Source organism: Carcharhinus amblyrhynchos, chromosome 9 (genome assembly GCF_965287045.1).
Source record: "Carcharhinus amblyrhynchos chromosome 9, sCarAmb.v2.hapA, whole genome shotgun sequence".
In the NCBI taxonomy this organism is placed as follows: domain Eukaryota; kingdom Metazoa; phylum Chordata; class Chondrichthyes; order Carcharhiniformes; family Carcharhinidae; genus Carcharhinus; species Carcharhinus amblyrhynchos.
The window spans coordinates 110,026,163-110,042,597 of record NC_137332.1 but is presented as its reverse complement, the minus strand read 5'-3'; the positions used below and the strand labels follow the sequence as shown (position 1 = coordinate 110,042,597).

At 44.6% G+C, this 16,435-nt stretch overlaps 1 protein-coding gene across 1 annotated transcript in view; it reads right to left on the bottom strand.

Annotated features, from left to right (window-relative positions):
• Positions 1–16,435, bottom strand: part of slc44a4 (solute carrier family 44 member 4) — a 76,734-nt gene that overhangs the window by 11,320 nt on the left and 48,979 nt on the right. Inside the window, exons 11-18 of the mRNA XM_080196392.1 lie at positions 12,473–12,595; positions 10,788–10,887; positions 8,196–8,288; positions 6,883–6,982; positions 4,051–4,307; positions 2,539–2,633; positions 1,144–1,247; positions 970–1,043 (exon numbers count right to left, since the gene is read on the bottom strand). Coding sequence (XP_080052518.1) covers positions 970–1,043; positions 1,144–1,247; positions 2,539–2,633; positions 4,051–4,307; positions 6,883–6,982; positions 8,196–8,288; positions 10,788–10,887; positions 12,473–12,595 — 946 coding nt within the window. The remainder of the gene's footprint in view (positions 1–969; positions 1,044–1,143; positions 1,248–2,538; positions 2,634–4,050; positions 4,308–6,882; positions 6,983–8,195; positions 8,289–10,787; positions 10,888–12,472; positions 12,596–16,435) is intronic.

The window sequence follows — 16,435 nt, the reverse complement described above, 5'->3', positions numbered from 1 at the left end:
AGGTGTGGGTGATACATTACGGAAGAAGTAATTTGACAAGGAAGTACTCAATGAATGGTAGGACATTAGAAAGTTCTGTATCCACAAATCTCTGAAAGTGGAAGGGCATGTTAGTAGCGTGGTAAAAAAACACATACGGCGCACTTGCCTTTATCAATCAAGGCATAGATTACAAAAGCAGGGAAGTCATGTTAGAGTTGTATAGAACGTTGGTGAGGCCACAGCTACAGCACTGTGTACAATTCTGATCACTACATTATAGGAAGGATGTGATCACACTGGAGGTGGTGCAAAGGAGATTCACCAGGATGCTGCCCGGGATGGAACATTTAAGTTATGAAGAGAGGTTGGGTAGGCCTGGGTTGTTTCTCGTTGGAGCAGAGAAGACAGAAGGGTAACCTGATCAAGGTGCACAAGATTATGGACAGAGTGGATAAGGAGCAGCTGTTCCTTGGCTGAAGGTTCAGTCACGATGGGACATAGGTTCAAGGTGAGGGCCAGGAGGAGGGGGGGGGTGGATGCGAGGAAAAACCTTTTTACCCAGAGGTTGGTGACAGTCTGGAACGTGCAGCCTGGGAGGATGGTGGAGGCGGGATGCCTCACACCTTTTAAAGAGTATCTGGATGAGCACTTGGCACATAACATTCAGGGCCATGGGCCAAATGCTGGCAGATGGGATTAGGTAGGAGTTCCGCTGTTTCTAATGTGTCAGTGTCGACCTGATGGGCTTTTTCTGTGCTGTAGAATTCTGTGATTATAAGCCTGGGAAGAGATGGGGGAGTGGATAGAAAGGTGGGAGGGAGAAGTGGGAGTGAGAGTGGGAAGATACCAGTACCTTTCACACCCAACATTGTAGGGGATCATGAGGAGGCAGGATGACAGTCCAGCCCAGTACCCCACCTCTGGCTGCAATGGAGTTCAGGGTGTAACTTTACGACAGGGCATCAAATGTCATCACTCTTCACATACCTAACCACATTCCTCATCAAGAGCATAAAGGCATTCTTGGCCGAGGTACAGAAGTTTTTACCGTAAACGGCAATCTATAATTAGACAAAAAGGGAGATGTGTGAGTCACCCTAAACATTCAGTAGGAGAGGTTATTCACTTTTGCTGGCAGCCGTCACTAAGCTCCTCACTCACCATAATGTAGGCATTGCGGTTTAGAAACTTGATAAATTTTTCCAGGCACCAGAAGCAGCATTTGAGACAACACAGCAGGAATTTGGTGAAAGGATTATGATAATCTGAGTCAGGGAAAGAGAGAAAGAGAAAGAGTGAAGGCGATAAAATTTCCTCTAACCAGCCACAAACCAGATTGTAAAGTGACTCTAAACTACCAATTCCAGTAATTACACAGCAGACCCTGCCACATTCAGCTGAGGGGCTTGTGTCACAGGCTTGAAAGTGATCTCTCACTTTGAGAGGACCATTGCAAAATGTCTGAAATTTTTCCTTTTTTCAATTCATTTGTGGGATATGGGCATCGCTGACTGGCCAGCATTTATTGTCCATCCCCAAGTGGCTTGCTCAGCCGTTTTAGAGGGCAGTTGGGAGTCAACTGCTGCAGCTCTGGAGTCACATGTAGGCCAGGCCAGGTAAGGACAGCAGATTTCCTTCCTTTAAGGACATTAGTGAACCAGATGGGTTTTTCCAACAATCGACAATGGTTTCATGGTCATCAGTAGATTCTTAATTCCAGATAAATTTTTTATTGAATTCAAATTCCACCATCTGCCATGGTGGGATTCGAGCCTGGGTCCCCAAACATTAGATGAGAGTCTGAATTAATATTCTAGCAATAATACCACTAGGCCATCCCCTCCTACCTCAGTGTTACTTGTTGTATGTAAAGAACCTGAATATTATTGTTTTTCCTGTGATGGCGATTTTGGAAAATTTGTAATGTTCTTGCAGATTTCTTAAGAATATATTTGGGAAAGAAAGTAATCTCTCACTTCTTTTGGCTAAGATCACATGGAGGATCAAGTCCAAGATCAGGTGTCATGCCTGTTCCCGTCAGCTTGGATCTAATGGGTGGGATTTTATGGCCTCACTCATCCTGTAAAATCCGGCCGGAAGTCAATGGACCTTTCCACTGTCCAGCCCTTGCCCGCTCCGATTCCTGTTGAAGGCAGGGCGATAAAGTTCAGGCCAATATGTCCCTCTTGTAGGGACCATGAATTGGATTCAATTTGAATTTGAAGTTGTTTTTGGAGCAAGCAAGAAGATGGATTAAGGGTTTGTTCCCTTTACTCTAAACTTTGACTTTAAGGAAGGAATAATTTAAAGTTTAATTGAGTGACCGCAATTAATCATAATTTCTTCTACAACAAATGGTGTCTCATGATTAACAGGTTCAGTGAGTAAAAATAATTTATGTAAATCTCTAGCTAGACCAGTCCCCCCACTACACACAGACATGCACACACACTCTCTCTCTCTCTCTTTTTTTGGTGCAGATTTTTAAACACGCTCGCTTCCCCACATCAGGTCAGACAGGAAGAGAAAGAAAGGTTTTCAATTAGAGGCTCTTACTTTTCAACTTGTGGTCCAGGTATTCCAGGATAATTCTTACAAGTTGAACGAGGGTTAGGATCAGCGCTCCAAATGCCAGTGAGCCAGTGTGATACCTAGAGACAAACAAGTAGATCGGCAAACCCACCTACACACGGACTCGCAGCAAGTGTGTGGGTACAACCTCCCAGTAACAACGTTTTTCCTGCCTGGCTCGGTCGATCGTCCAGCAAGGCGCATCAACCTTTATGTCACACCAAACCTTGCAGACCAAGAGAGCCCAGGTCCACTCCTGGAATCTACTGAACCCTGTTTCTGGCTGGGATATAAAGGGAGATGAATAGGATGTGGATTATTGGTGCTTTCTGTGTACTGAGTACAGATGTCGGGTAAGGTTAGGCCTTCAGCTTCAAATCGCCAGGCCTCAATTCTCTCGAAAACTCGAGACGATTAGGTGGTGCCATTCAGCCCCTCCAGCCTGGCCCAACTTGCAATAAGGTAAGGGCTGATCTGATTACAATCTCAACTCCATTTTCCTTCCTATTATTCCAGAATCCTTGGCCTGTCAAAAATCTAACTAACTCAGCCTTGAGTATGTTCAATGAGCCAATCATCACTGTTTTCCGAGGAAGAGGATTCCAGAGTCCCTCAGAAGAACTTCCCCTTTCAATGGGAGAACCCTTATTCTTAAGCCGTATCCCTGAGTTCTAGATCCCCCCACGAGGAAACATCAGCATCCAGCCTCAGAATCTGATCTGTTTCAATAGGTCACCTCTCACTCTTCTAAATGCCAATGAGTACAGGCTCAACCTGTGCAACTTAGCCTCGCAAGGCAAACTCCCTCATCCCAGGAATCAGCCTAGTGAACCTTCTCTGAACTGCTACCAATGTAATGTTAATAAAGGTGACCAGAACTGTACACAGCACTCAAGGTGTAGTCATACCAACGCCCTGTATAGATGTAACAAGACCTCTACTTCTACACTCTATCCCCCTGTCCCATAAAAGCCAACATTCCATTCATTTTCCTAATTACGTGCTCCTTCTGCAGCCTGACCTTTTGTGATTCATGTACAAGGTCACCAGGATTCCTCTGCGGTTCCTCTCTATTTCTGTCTGTGCAGAGTTTGCACATTCCCCTCGTGACTGCATGGGTTTATTCTGGGTGCTCTGGTTCCCTCCCATAGTCCAAAGATGTGCAGGTTAGTATTGATTGGCTGTGTTAAATTGCCCCTTTGTGTCAGGGGGATTAGTAGGGTAAATACGAAGGGTTACCAGGATAGGGCCTGGGTGGAATTGCTGTCGGTGCAGGCTCGATGGGCCAAATGACCTCCTTCTTCACTGTAGGGATTCTGTGATTTAAATAATATTCTGCTTTTCTACTCTTCCTGCCAGAGTGGTCAATCTCACCTTTCCCATGTTGTGAACGATCTACAAAACCTTCTCTGAAAGGTGCTATTAAAGGCAGTCTGTACCCAAATTCTTTCAGATTTGAAAGGAACGCCATGTCATTGAGGGGAGGGGGGTGCTCACCTGAGGCTGCGTACGAAGGCACTGAACACTGGGAAATGGGGAATATCTTGTGGTTTCTTGAAGGCCCAGTAATAGGAGGCAAAGGCCCCTGCCAGGGTGCACTGACCCAGGGCGATGACAAAGTTCATGCACCAAAGGAAGCCAATGATATTGTAGATTTGCAGATTGAAGAGGTTCCGCTGGAAGAGGCCCTCATCGTTGTACTTGTAGAAGGCACATTTCACCCCTTCGCAGTTGTACTTTGAACTATTGAATGTCTGCGGAAGAGAAGAAAAAAGATTCTTCCATCAAGATCATCTTGCTAACCCAAAGTAAAGTTAAAGTTTATTATTAGTCACAAGTCGGCTCATGTTAACACTGCAATGAAGTTACCGTGAAAATCACTGAGTCACCACACTCGGGTGCCTGTTTGGGTACACTGAGGGAGAATTTAGCACGGCCAATGTACCTAACCAGCACATCTTTCAGACTGTGGGAAGAAATCGGAGCAACTGGAGGAAACCCACAGAGACACGGGCAGAATGTGCGAACTTCACACAGACAGTGACCCAGGCCAGGAATCGAACCCAGTTCCCTAGTACTGTAAGATTGCAGTGCTAACCACTGTGCTGCCATGCCACCCCAAAGTGCTTCATATAAGGATCATTTCTTCTTCTAATCTAATCCTGGGTTTAGAATGTGCAGAGCAGAGCATCATTGTTCACACATGACAAGAAAACTGAAAATGGACTTAACATAGAGGGGAGCAGACACAATTTGAGGGGTTATAGGTAGACCATAGAACCCTATAGCGCAGAAAGAGGCCCTTCGGCCCATCGTGTCTGCAACGAACACAATCCCATCCAGGCCCTACCCCCGTATCCCTATATATTATACCCACTAATCCCTCTTACCTCCGCTACCCTGGACACTAAGGGGCAATTTCTTAGCATGGCCAATCAACCTCACCCGCACATCTTTGGACTGTGGGAGGAAACTGGACAACCTGAAGGAAACCCACACAGTCTCTCCATTTCATCAGGCAGTCTGGTGAAATGGACAGAGTAAAAAGTCTGACAACACCTGGTTTTAGTCCAACCGATTTATTTGATAGTAAACGCACAAGCTTTCGGGTTAGTCCCTTCGTCAGGTGAATGGAGTGTTCTGGCCTCAGACAGAGCATATAAAACACAGACAGTTTACAGATTACTGATTAGAATGCGAATCTTTACACCTAACCTGCTGTTCAAGTCTTGAAGTGGCCGACAATCTGTGCTTTATATGCTCTGTCTGAGGCCAGAACTCTCCATTCATCTGACGAAGGGACTAACCCGAAAGCTTGTGCGTTTACTATCAAATAAATCGGTTGGACTAAACCCAGGTGTTGTCAGACTTTTTACTGTGTTTACCCCAGTCCAACGCCGGCACATCCATATCATGAAATGGACAGACACATGGCAGTAAACCTCAATCAGGGCAAAAAATATTGGAAATACTCAACAGGGCAGGCAATATCTGCGGCGAGAAATGAGGTCAATGCATCAGATCAACTGTCTTTCATCAGAGGTTTCCTATTTCAGATTTCCAGTTTCTGCAGTATTTTGCCGTTGCATTAACTTGAATACTGAGAAATATATGAGTTGATGCTTATAATGTCATCCAAATTGTAATGTTAAAATGGGTGCAGGAACAGAGACCTAATATTTAATTTCATTTTTAAATCTTAAAGGTTCAAATCGGACCTCAGAATCTGTTGGTCGAATCCATTTTCTCATCCTGAAAAAAATGTTAACAATTGCATTGGGATAAGTGACAAGAGCAGACATTCCAGCATTCTGGAAAGGTGAGTTAAGTTGCAGAAACAGAGTGAAGGGTTGTTGAATGGACAGATGCAGGTTTGGGTGGATTGAAAAAAAGTGTGAATTGGTGTCCCTTTCAGGAGGTCTTTACAGGAAACACCCCAGGTGATTGGATGGTTACCAACATCAGAATGAATTCCCAAGACATCAAACGCAGGGCAGCATAGTGGCACAGTGATTAGCACTGCTGCCTCACAGCACCAGGGGCCTGGATTTGATACCTAGGTCACTGTCTGCACGGAGTTGCACGTTCTCCCCGTGTCTGTGTGGGTTTCCTCCCACAATCCAAAAGATGTGCTGGTTAGGTATGTTGGCCATGCTAAATTCTCCCTCAGTGTACCCGAACAGGCACCCGAGGGTGTAGCTAGGGTATTTTCACAATAACTTCATTGTAGTGTTAATGTAAGCCTACTTATAGCAATAAATAAATAAACTTAAATATAAACAAATTGTGCTGGTGCAAGAAACTTGCTGCCTGGGGTGCAGTCTATGTCCATGAGTGCAACATTGATTGACCATAATGACACCTGGACAGAAAGCATTTAATAAGAGGTGCTAAAATGGCAAATTAGGTTTGTATTCCCTGCAATTGAGATGGATCAGGCAAGACTTGATCAAAGTTTTCAAGATAATAAAGGGAACGGGAGGGAGGGAGGGAGGGGGAATGAATCTTCAGCCAGAGGGTGATGAATCTGTGGAATTCACGATCACAGAAGGCTATGGCGGCCAGGTCATTGAGTGTATTGAAGATAGAGATAGACAAATTCTTGATTGGTAAGGGGATTAAAGATTATGGGGGGGGAGAAAAAACCAGGAGAATGGAATCGAGGAACACATGATCAAATGGCAAAGCAAAGCAAACTTGATGGGCTGAATGGTCTAGTTCTGCTCCCATAGCTTATGGTCTCCCCCTCCATTAATATCACCATGCTCCAAAGTTGTGGGTGGGTCGCAGCATTAAATTTCACACTGCATGGCCAGTGCGCGCACTTACCATGGGGTTACAGCTTTCATTCCCAGGGATGGCATCGCAACCGGATGACTTGCCCAAATTCACCACCCGATACAGAGGCTGTCCTGATGTGGCGAGATATCTGAATGGCAGTGAATGTCAAAGAAGCAGGAACAAACCAGAAAGAGTTGGAAGTATATATTAAAAAAGACACAGGAATCTCAAGTCAGCCCAAGAACTGACCATCTGGTCAATACTTCCGCCATCTCAGCTTGCCCAGCGAGCACAGGCATGCTGTGTATCAGCCACACCAGTTTCCCAGTGTACACTGACAACACCCAGGTCCACCTCAGCACCACCTCCCTGGCTGCCCTCCCTCATCCTACCCTCTGTCATTTCAGGCCCACGTCGCAGTGCGTAACCGTTCTCCTATCAAACCTGTGCTCACTGATTTACACTGGCTCCTGGTTAAGCAACACTTTGATTTTAAAGTTCCTATCCTGGTTTTCAAATCACGCCATGTCTTTGCCCCTTCTCTACCTTCTGCAAGCTTTTTCGGCCCCACAACTCTCTGGATTATTGGCACTCTTCCAATTCCAGCCTCCTTAACATTCCGGATTTCAATTGCTCCACCTTTGGTGGCCGTACTTGTTGCCTAGGCCCGAAGTTCTGGAATTCCCCTCTCTAAACCTTTCTGTATCTCTTCCTTTCAAACTGAGGTTTCTGAGGTGAAACTCTTTTATGGTCCTCTGACATAATAATGCCTCGTATGGCAGAGTGTCATCAAGTTTTGCTTCATAATGCTCCTGTGAAGCATCTTCAAGATGCTATATGAATATAATGAGGGTGGCACAGTGCTTAACACAGCTGCCTCATAGTGCCAGGAACCTGGGTTTAAATCCGATATTGGGTGACTGTTGTATGGAGTTCACACATTCTCCCCGTGTCTCCATGGGTTTCCTCTGGGTGCTCCAGTTTTCTCCCGCAGTCCAAAGATGTGCAGGTCAGGTGGATTGGCCATGCTAAATTGCCCTTTAACGTCCCAAGAGGGACAGGTTAGGGGGATTAGCAGGTAAATGTATGGGGTTATGGGGGTTAGAGTGGCGGGTGGGTGGACCTGAGTAAGATGCTCTGTCATAGAGTCATCGTAAACACGATGGGCCGAATGGCCTCTTCTGCACTGTTGGGATTCTACGAAGTTGTTCTCGCAGATGGACAATGGAGGGCACCTTGGTCACTCCACTCCACCTTACAACACAAGATAGTTTGGGCCTTTTGTCCACCGATTCCAACATAAATGCAGCAAAACGTAGTTCGCTTCCACTTCATCCCGGTACTGAACAGCTAAAGGATACAGAGCAGTCATTCCCCAGTAAGCCACACAGATCACCAGGAGTAGAAAGGTGATTAAGGGGTAAAGGAGTGATGACATAATGTGACCAATCGCCCTATTGGATAAGAGGAAGAGAACATTATTGTCCATCCATTGCAGTTACTGAAAAATAATTATCCATAAACAGGAGAAAATATGTAAAAGATAGAGGGAGGTGGCCATTCGGCCCTTCTCCACCATTCAATTAGATGATGGCTGAACTAATTTTGGCCTTAGGTCTATTTCTCTGCCTGTCCCTCATCAATTAACAGCTTGTCTAACTCAGACTTGAACATATTCAATAAGCCAGCCTCCAAAGCTCACTGGAAGAGAGAACTCCAAATACCGACAACCCTCCAAAGGGAAGATTAAAAATCAGAGCCAGATCTTTCAGAAGAAAAATTGGGAAACATTTTACATACAAAGAGGGCGATAGAAGTTTGGAATTCTCTTTCACAATTGACGCCTATTCAATTGTTAATTTTAAATTGGAGAATAATTGATTTTTGTTAGCCATGGTCTCAAGAGACATGGGGCAAAAGCAGCTAGTTGGCACAGGACCTTTTGGTCCCACTGTCCACATTTCCCCATCCTGCCTGCAACAATGCCCACTGGTGTCAGAGCCGGATAATCCCACCCAGGAAGTTAGGTTGCAGATCAGCATTAGGAAACTGAAGGTAGTTTTAAGAGGTTTCTATTTGTGTGAGCAAACATTGGAAATAAGGTACACTTTTAGAATCATAGAATCCCTACAGTGCAGGCCACTGCTATTTGGCACATCAAGTCTGCATTGACAACAATCCCACCCAAGTCCTAACCCCCGTGATTTAGGTAGGTTTAATTTATTATTTTTGTGCCTGGGAGGGAATTGTATTTAGATTTTATGCTGGATAAAAGCGTTGGTCTCTGTAGGGGTGATTTTCAGTTCCAGCTGAGCTATTATTGTACTTAGGGAGCTACATCATGAAGAAAGATAGTTGCTTAGCAACTAGAAGGGCTCTATATTAGGAATGGCAGCTTTCTTTGTTCGTTAGTTTCAGCTTAAAGCTAGAGACAGTTGGAGCCAAACAATGAAGCAATAAACATCTCTCAGCTCTGCTGGGGGAAGTTAAAGAGAAACCAGTTCTTTCAGCTTTGCTGTAAGAAAACCCCTTCAATGAAGGAATGGTTTGGACAACCAGTGCCAAGGATCTAAAGACCAACAAGTTAGGAAGTTAGAGAAAAGAAGAGGAGTTTCCAAAAAGGTCTGGAGTTAAAATGATCACAGCAGGAACTGGGAAGTAGAACAGGACTCTTTTCAGGGACACCAGAGAAGCTGGAGAAGAAGTCAATTGGTGAGAACACTGGAGAAAGGTTTTCTAAAAGTAATCTGAAAGTTTGAAATGCCTCACTATCGTCTGTAAACAAATTATAAACTCAATATCAGAAGTGGTGTGACAGTGAAAACCTGAAAGGGTTAATCTGAAATCCTGACACGGACTTGATGCTAAAAGTGGAGTCAAAGTTCTGGTCAAACTGGTCTTTTGGAAACAAAAACAGAGACAGATGGAAAATCTCAGCACCTGTCAAGAAAGAATAGAGGCAAAGTTTCAAGTCAAGATCCTGACTCAAAATGTTGGCCCTATTCTCTCTCCATAAATGCTGTCAGACTTGCTGAGATTTTCCAGCATTTTCTGTTTTTATTTCAGGTACGAGCAGCATCAGCAGTAATTTACTTTCATCTCGGGGGTCTTTTGGAAAACCTGAATGTATAACCATGATAGGAGATCTTAAAGCATATTTTGAAAGTGGAGAGTAGAAACTCTCAGATGGCAATCATTTGAGGGGGATTCTAAGGAGAAATCCACAAACACTAACTCTGTGTGCTAATGAGATGAATTAGCTTCAAATTTAATTTATCGTCCGTGTTAATCTCAAAATCTGTGCGCATTGGTTACTCAGAGTGAAGTAAAAGGAATATTGAACTATAATCATTTTTCATGTTTAATTAGAGTTTTTTTTCCCCCTTGTTGATATGGCTAATTCATGGTCCTATGACTTTGTTCCTTCACATTTGATTATAAAAATAAATGTTATGGACTTTCAACCCAGGGTTGCATTCTGGGATCTTGCCATACAGTTGTATCAACTGGCATCGTAACAAATCAGCCGTGATCTCATTGAATGCTGGAACAGGCTCGAGGGGCAGAACGGCCTCTTTCTGTTCTGAAACAGAGGAGCGAGGCCTTTCCAGTACCATAAAATCAGCCTTCAGGTGTGCTGGCCAACTCTAGAGTTAAGAGGTGAGGAAATGAGATCCAAACAAAAAAGTTAGTGAAGCTGGAGAGTCAAGGTGAATGTCTCACTGGGTTTATAGTCCCATGATGTGAAGATGCCAGCGTTGGACTAAGGTAAGCACAGTAAGAAGTCTTTTTACTGTTTCTAGGCCCATCCGATGCACACATTCACAGGGTGGCATCAGGGACTGCACTGCAGCAAAATATTACCCAGTACCAGAGGTTTTCCAGTGACCAGGTCATGTTGGGCAAATGTTGTGAATGAGCGGGTACGGTTGCAAATAAACAGGTACACCTACTTGCTGGCTTCCTTGATTAGTGCAATTGCGATCAGGATCCTCTTCCTCAAGAAAATCAGTAGCAGCAGGATTATAACCTCCAGGACAGCCAGGATGATCACTGTAAACAGGAAGATTACACATTCAGACACACAGCCACCTGTCAGGTTGAGTACGCTTCAGGGAAGGGTGTGAATGTGTTAGACAGTATGCAGAAAGGATTCATAAAAATGGTTCCTGGGATGAGAAACTTCACAGTTATGTGAACAGATTGGAGAAGTTCTCCCAGCATCTGTGTGGGTTTCCTCCAGGTACTCCAGTTTCCTCCCACAGTTCAGTGGAATTTTTAAAAATTAATTTGTGTGACATGGGCATTGCTGGCTGGCCAGCATTTATTGCTCATCTCTAGTTGCCTGAGGGCAGTTGAGAGTCAATCAGGTTGCTGTTGTTCCGGAGTTACATGTAGACCAGACCAGACAAGGACAGCAGATTTCCTTCCCTAAAGGACATTAGTGAACCCGATGGGTTTTTCTGACAAATAGTGGTCATCAGCAGATTCTTAATTCCAGATTTTTTTTTCATTATTGAATTCCAATTCCACCATCTGACGTGGTGGGATTCAAACCCAGGTCCCCGGGATATTAGTTGAATTTCTGGAATAATAGTCAAGTGATAATACCTCTAGGCCACCACCTCCCAATAGATTGGCTGTGCTAAATTGTCCCTTAGTATTCCAAGACATATAGGTTAGGGGGATTAATGGGGCAATTTTGTCAGATATGGGGATAGGGCCTGGGTAAGATGTTCGGTCAGAGTAGGTGCAGATTTGATGGGCCGAATGGTTTCCTTCTGCACTGCAGGGATTCTATGATTCTTCTTGCAGAAGCAAAGGCTGAAGGGAGATTTGATGGAGGTGTTTAAAAATGAGGGATTGAATGGGTTAAATAGGGAAAAACTGATCCCACTGGTGGAAGGATCGAGAACAAGGTGGCAGCAATATAAAGCAATGGTGACATGAATGTTGGCACTCGGCGAGAGGTTAGGGTCTAGATGTACTGCCAGGGAGTGTGGCAGTGACAGGCGTATTAGAAGCATTCAAGAGGAAATTGGATTTGTGTGACAAAGAGGAATGATAATGGGGTAAATTGCTCCTTTGAAAAGTTACAGCAAACAGGTAGACTGAAAGGCATCCTTCTATGTTGTAACCACATTGTGATTTTTCAATTTCTGTGGGAGAACATTCTGGAATTGCTGTAATGTACACAGTCAGCAATTGAGACATGAATAGCAACCCACTCCCTTAACTTCATAGAATCCCAACAGTGCAGGAGGTGGCCATTTGGCCCATTGATTTTGTACTGACTCTAGCCGGAGCATCCCACCCATTCCCATAATCTCATTTATTTATCCCTAACCTAGGCATATTGGGACATCAAGGGGAAATGTAACATGGCCAATGCAGATCTGTGGAGGAAACCAGAGCACCTGGAGAAAAACCCCAAGCAGATACAGGGACAGAGTGCAAACTCCATTTAGACAGTGACCCAAGCTAGGAATCGAGCTCGGGTCCCTGGCGCAGGGGAACAGCAGTGCTAATCTCTCTGCCACCTTAACATCTCATTTCGTCAATGAAGAGGTTGTGGGTTGAACTCGCTCTGTAAGGTAATGGCTATGAGTAACGTACACAGCTTCTGACAGATACTCACAGACAGCCAGCCAGGTCTCCTTGACTTGTCCATAGACCGCGATATCTGTAGTGATGCCGATACTGGTGATGGTGGCTCCTCTCTTGTTCAGCTCGTCATACTCCCAGTAGCAGTGCCAAATGCCTGGATCAAGGCAAGAGAGAAAGCTATGAGACACTCACACAATGCCATACTTTACACTGGGGATTTTTCTTTTCCATTACATGAGATTTTTTTCTCTTCCTGGGAATGTTGGATCATGGCCGACAAGTGAAGGAAAACTCAGACCACGATTGGCAGAAAAGGGAGCGCACCCCACCCATAACTTGCTGTTCATGTATTACACATCTGGTATAATGATGTAAGGTGTACCCAAACTAATGATAAGACCAGAAGGTATAGGAGTAGAATTAGCCCATTTGGCCCATCTAGTCTGCTCTGTCATTCAATCATTGCTGATATGATTTTCATCCCCATTCTCCTGCTTTCTCCCCATAACCCTTGATTTCCTTATCAAGAACGTATCTATCTCTGTCTTAAAGACATTCAATAACCTGGCCTCCACAGCACTCAGTGCCAATGAATTCCACAGATTCACCACTCTCTAGCTGAAGAAATTCCTCCTCATCTCTTTTTAAAGGAGCATCCCTTCACTGAGGTTGTGGCCTCGAATTCTTGTCTCGCACTTGTGGAAATATCCTCTCCATGTCCACTCTATCTGGGCCTCAATATTCTGTAGGTCAGTTAGGTTCCCCTTCACCCCATCATCCTTTTAAACTCCAACAGGTATAGATCCAGGCTCCTCAACTGTTCCTCATATAACAAAACCTTCATTCCAGGGATCATTCTTGTGAACCTCCTCTGGACCCTTCCCAAAGCCAGCACATCCTTCCTTAGATTATGGGGCCCAAAATTGCACACAATATTCCAAATGGGGTCTGACCAGAGCCTTTGACAGCCTCAGCAGTACATCCCTGCTCTAGTATTCTACCCCTCTTGAAATGAATACTAACGTTGAATTGCCTTCCTAACTGCCAATTGAACCTGCACGTTAACGTTAAAAAAGGAGTCCTGAGCCAAATCCCAAATGAACAACATTGAATTGTAAATGTGCTTTTACTTCTCATCGCTGCCATTATCTCAAGAGATATTCCTGTCTTCACTTCAAGGAGATGGTGTCCCTTTACAGGTCTGACGAAGGATCATCCAGACTCTACAGATGCCGCCTGACCTGCTGTGATTTTTCAGCTCGGTTTTTGTTTCAGATTCCAGCATCGGCAGTGATTTCTCTTCCCCTTACTGTCTCTTCACATTTGGTTTCAGGGCAAGATAGGCCTTTATTAAAGCTTTGGTTAAGCCCCAATATTTTTTTTAATGCATTTAGGGATATGTAGGCGTCGGTGGCTGGGCCCACATTTAAGGCCCATCCCTAATTGAGTTGAATGGAGTTCCTGGTGAGGCCATTCCAGTGGGCTGTAGTTCAGGAGTCAAATATAGACCAGATTTCATTCCTTAAAGGATCGATAGGTTTTTACAGAATCAACAATGGTGTCATGAAACAAAAGCAGAAAATGTTGGAAAATCTCAGCAGGTCTAACAGCTTCTGTAGAGAGCTAACATTTCAAGTCTGGATGGCCCTTCATTAGAATTAAATGTTTCATAGTCATCATTAACTTTTTAATTTCTGTTTATTTTTAAAATTCAAATTTCACCATTTGCTGTAGTGGGATTCAAACCCAGGTCCCCAGAGCATTACTCTGAGTCTCTGAGTGACTTAGCCAGTGACAATAACACAACACCACTGCTTTGCCCAAATAAAGTATCATGTCTAGAAACCTACAGTGCAATAGGAGGCCATTTGGCCCATCGTGTCTGCACTGACCACAATCCCACCCAGGCCCTGTCCTCATAACCCCATGTATTTACCCTAGCTAGTCCCCCTGAACTAAGAGGCAATTTAGCATGGCTAATCAACCTAACTCACCTCATCTTTGGGGAGTGGGAGGAAACCAGAGCACCCGGAGGAAACCATGCAGACATGAGGAGAATGTGCAAACTCCATACAGGGGCCAAAATGGTCTCTTTCTGCACTGTAGGGTATGATCTACAATAGTGACCCAAGGCTGCAATTGAACCCAGGTCCCTGGCACTGTGAGACAGCAGTGCTAATGACTGTGCCTCCCAAGTCTCGTTCAGATCATCACACCTTAGGAAGGATGAGGAGAAGATTTAAGACCGCTCAGGGAATTTAGCTAAAAGGTAAAGGCCATAGAATCCTGACAGTGCAGAAATAGGCCAACTGGCCCATTGAGTCTGCACCAACTCTGTGACAAAAGTATCCCAGCCCAATACACTTACCGTCGCCAATCCACCTAACCTTAGGTTGGAGAAGCTGGAGTTATTCTCCTTGCAATAAAAGGAGTTGGGGTGGAGGGAGGGGAGGGCAGGGCACTGAATGAGACTGACTGGATTTCTGTACAGTGAGAAATTTGGAACTGAAGGGTCAAATGGTCTACTTTGGGCTACAATAACTCTGCTTTAATGGTCATCCTTACCCACGTCTGCTGGAACAGGTCACAGAGGGATCATCAGAGAAGCTGAACTAGAAAGGCCATCTCTACGCAGCCTGACTGAAACAGAAGGAGGCCATTCAGCCCCTCGATCCTGCTCCCCCTACCATTCATTCAATTAGATCACAACTAATCAGCATCAGCACTTTGTTAACTAACTTTGGATGGTTGTTTTGTTCACAAGTTCACTAATTGACCCAGGCTAGGTGAATCATTCATGACAGATCAGATCTCCCTGGTAACCAAACAAGGGCTAGAACCTGGCAAGAGGCTGGGTGGGCAACAGGGAACCAGAAAGGGGCTGAGGGTGAAGACCACCTTAAGCAGCTTGAAGAGTGGGCACACAGTGCCACACTGGCCATCTCAGTGATTCACTGCAGTATTTATCAAACCCATTCAACAAATCAGCTGCAAGAGATAAAAATTGCCAAAGCAATGGCTCTCAGGAGGAATGCCATACAGCTGAGGCCAGGAGGTGTATACATCCACGAGTAGTCTATTGGTGCAGCACCCTCAAGAACACGATGAGTAAAATTTGGGGGAGGCCATTTGGCCCTGCTCCGCCAGTCTGTAAGATCCAGACTCATCCGACTGCAGCTTTAACTCTACTTTCCTGCCTATCCCGCAACTCCTTGACCCTATTACCAAAAATCTGTCTAACCCAGCCTGCACTACTGGGAAGAGAATTCCAAATTCTGATATTCCTCATTTCTGATTTAAATGGATAGACCCTTGTCTTGAAACAGTGCCTCCTGGTTTGAGATTCCCCTACAAGAGGAAACATCTTCTTGGAGTCTACCTGACAAAGCCTCCTCAGGAGCTTCTATGTTTCAGTAAAATCACCTCTCTCTCTTCCAAATTCCAGTGGGTACAGGCCCAACCTGTTCATTCTTTCCTCACAAGATAAACCCCTTCATCCCAGGAGTCAACTCAGCCAACCTTCTCTGGATTTCTTCCAATGAAAATATCTCTCTCAAATAATAAAACTGTATTTGCTAAAGGTGTGGCAAGGCTTCCCTACTTTTGTACTATTTACAATATTGTTAATTTTGCAACAGAGATAATGTCTCCACAAATTCCATTGCCTAATGCTCTCGAGGGAAGGAAATCTGCCGTCCTTACCTGTTTTGGCTTACATGCAACTCCAGAGCCACTGCAACATTATGGACTTTCAACTGCCCTCTGAAATGGCCAGCAAGGCATTCAGTTGTTTAAGGCAGCAGCTCACCACCACCATCACCACCTTCTCAAGGGTAACTAGGGAAGGACAACAAATTCTGGCCTGGCAGCAGCACCCATCTCCCATGAATAAAAGAAAAAAATACAAAGAGGTACGATTGCAAGTAATCAACTAAATTTGATTTAGTTGTTCCCCCCCCATTCCCCCAGACACTCACAAATCAACCTACATGTC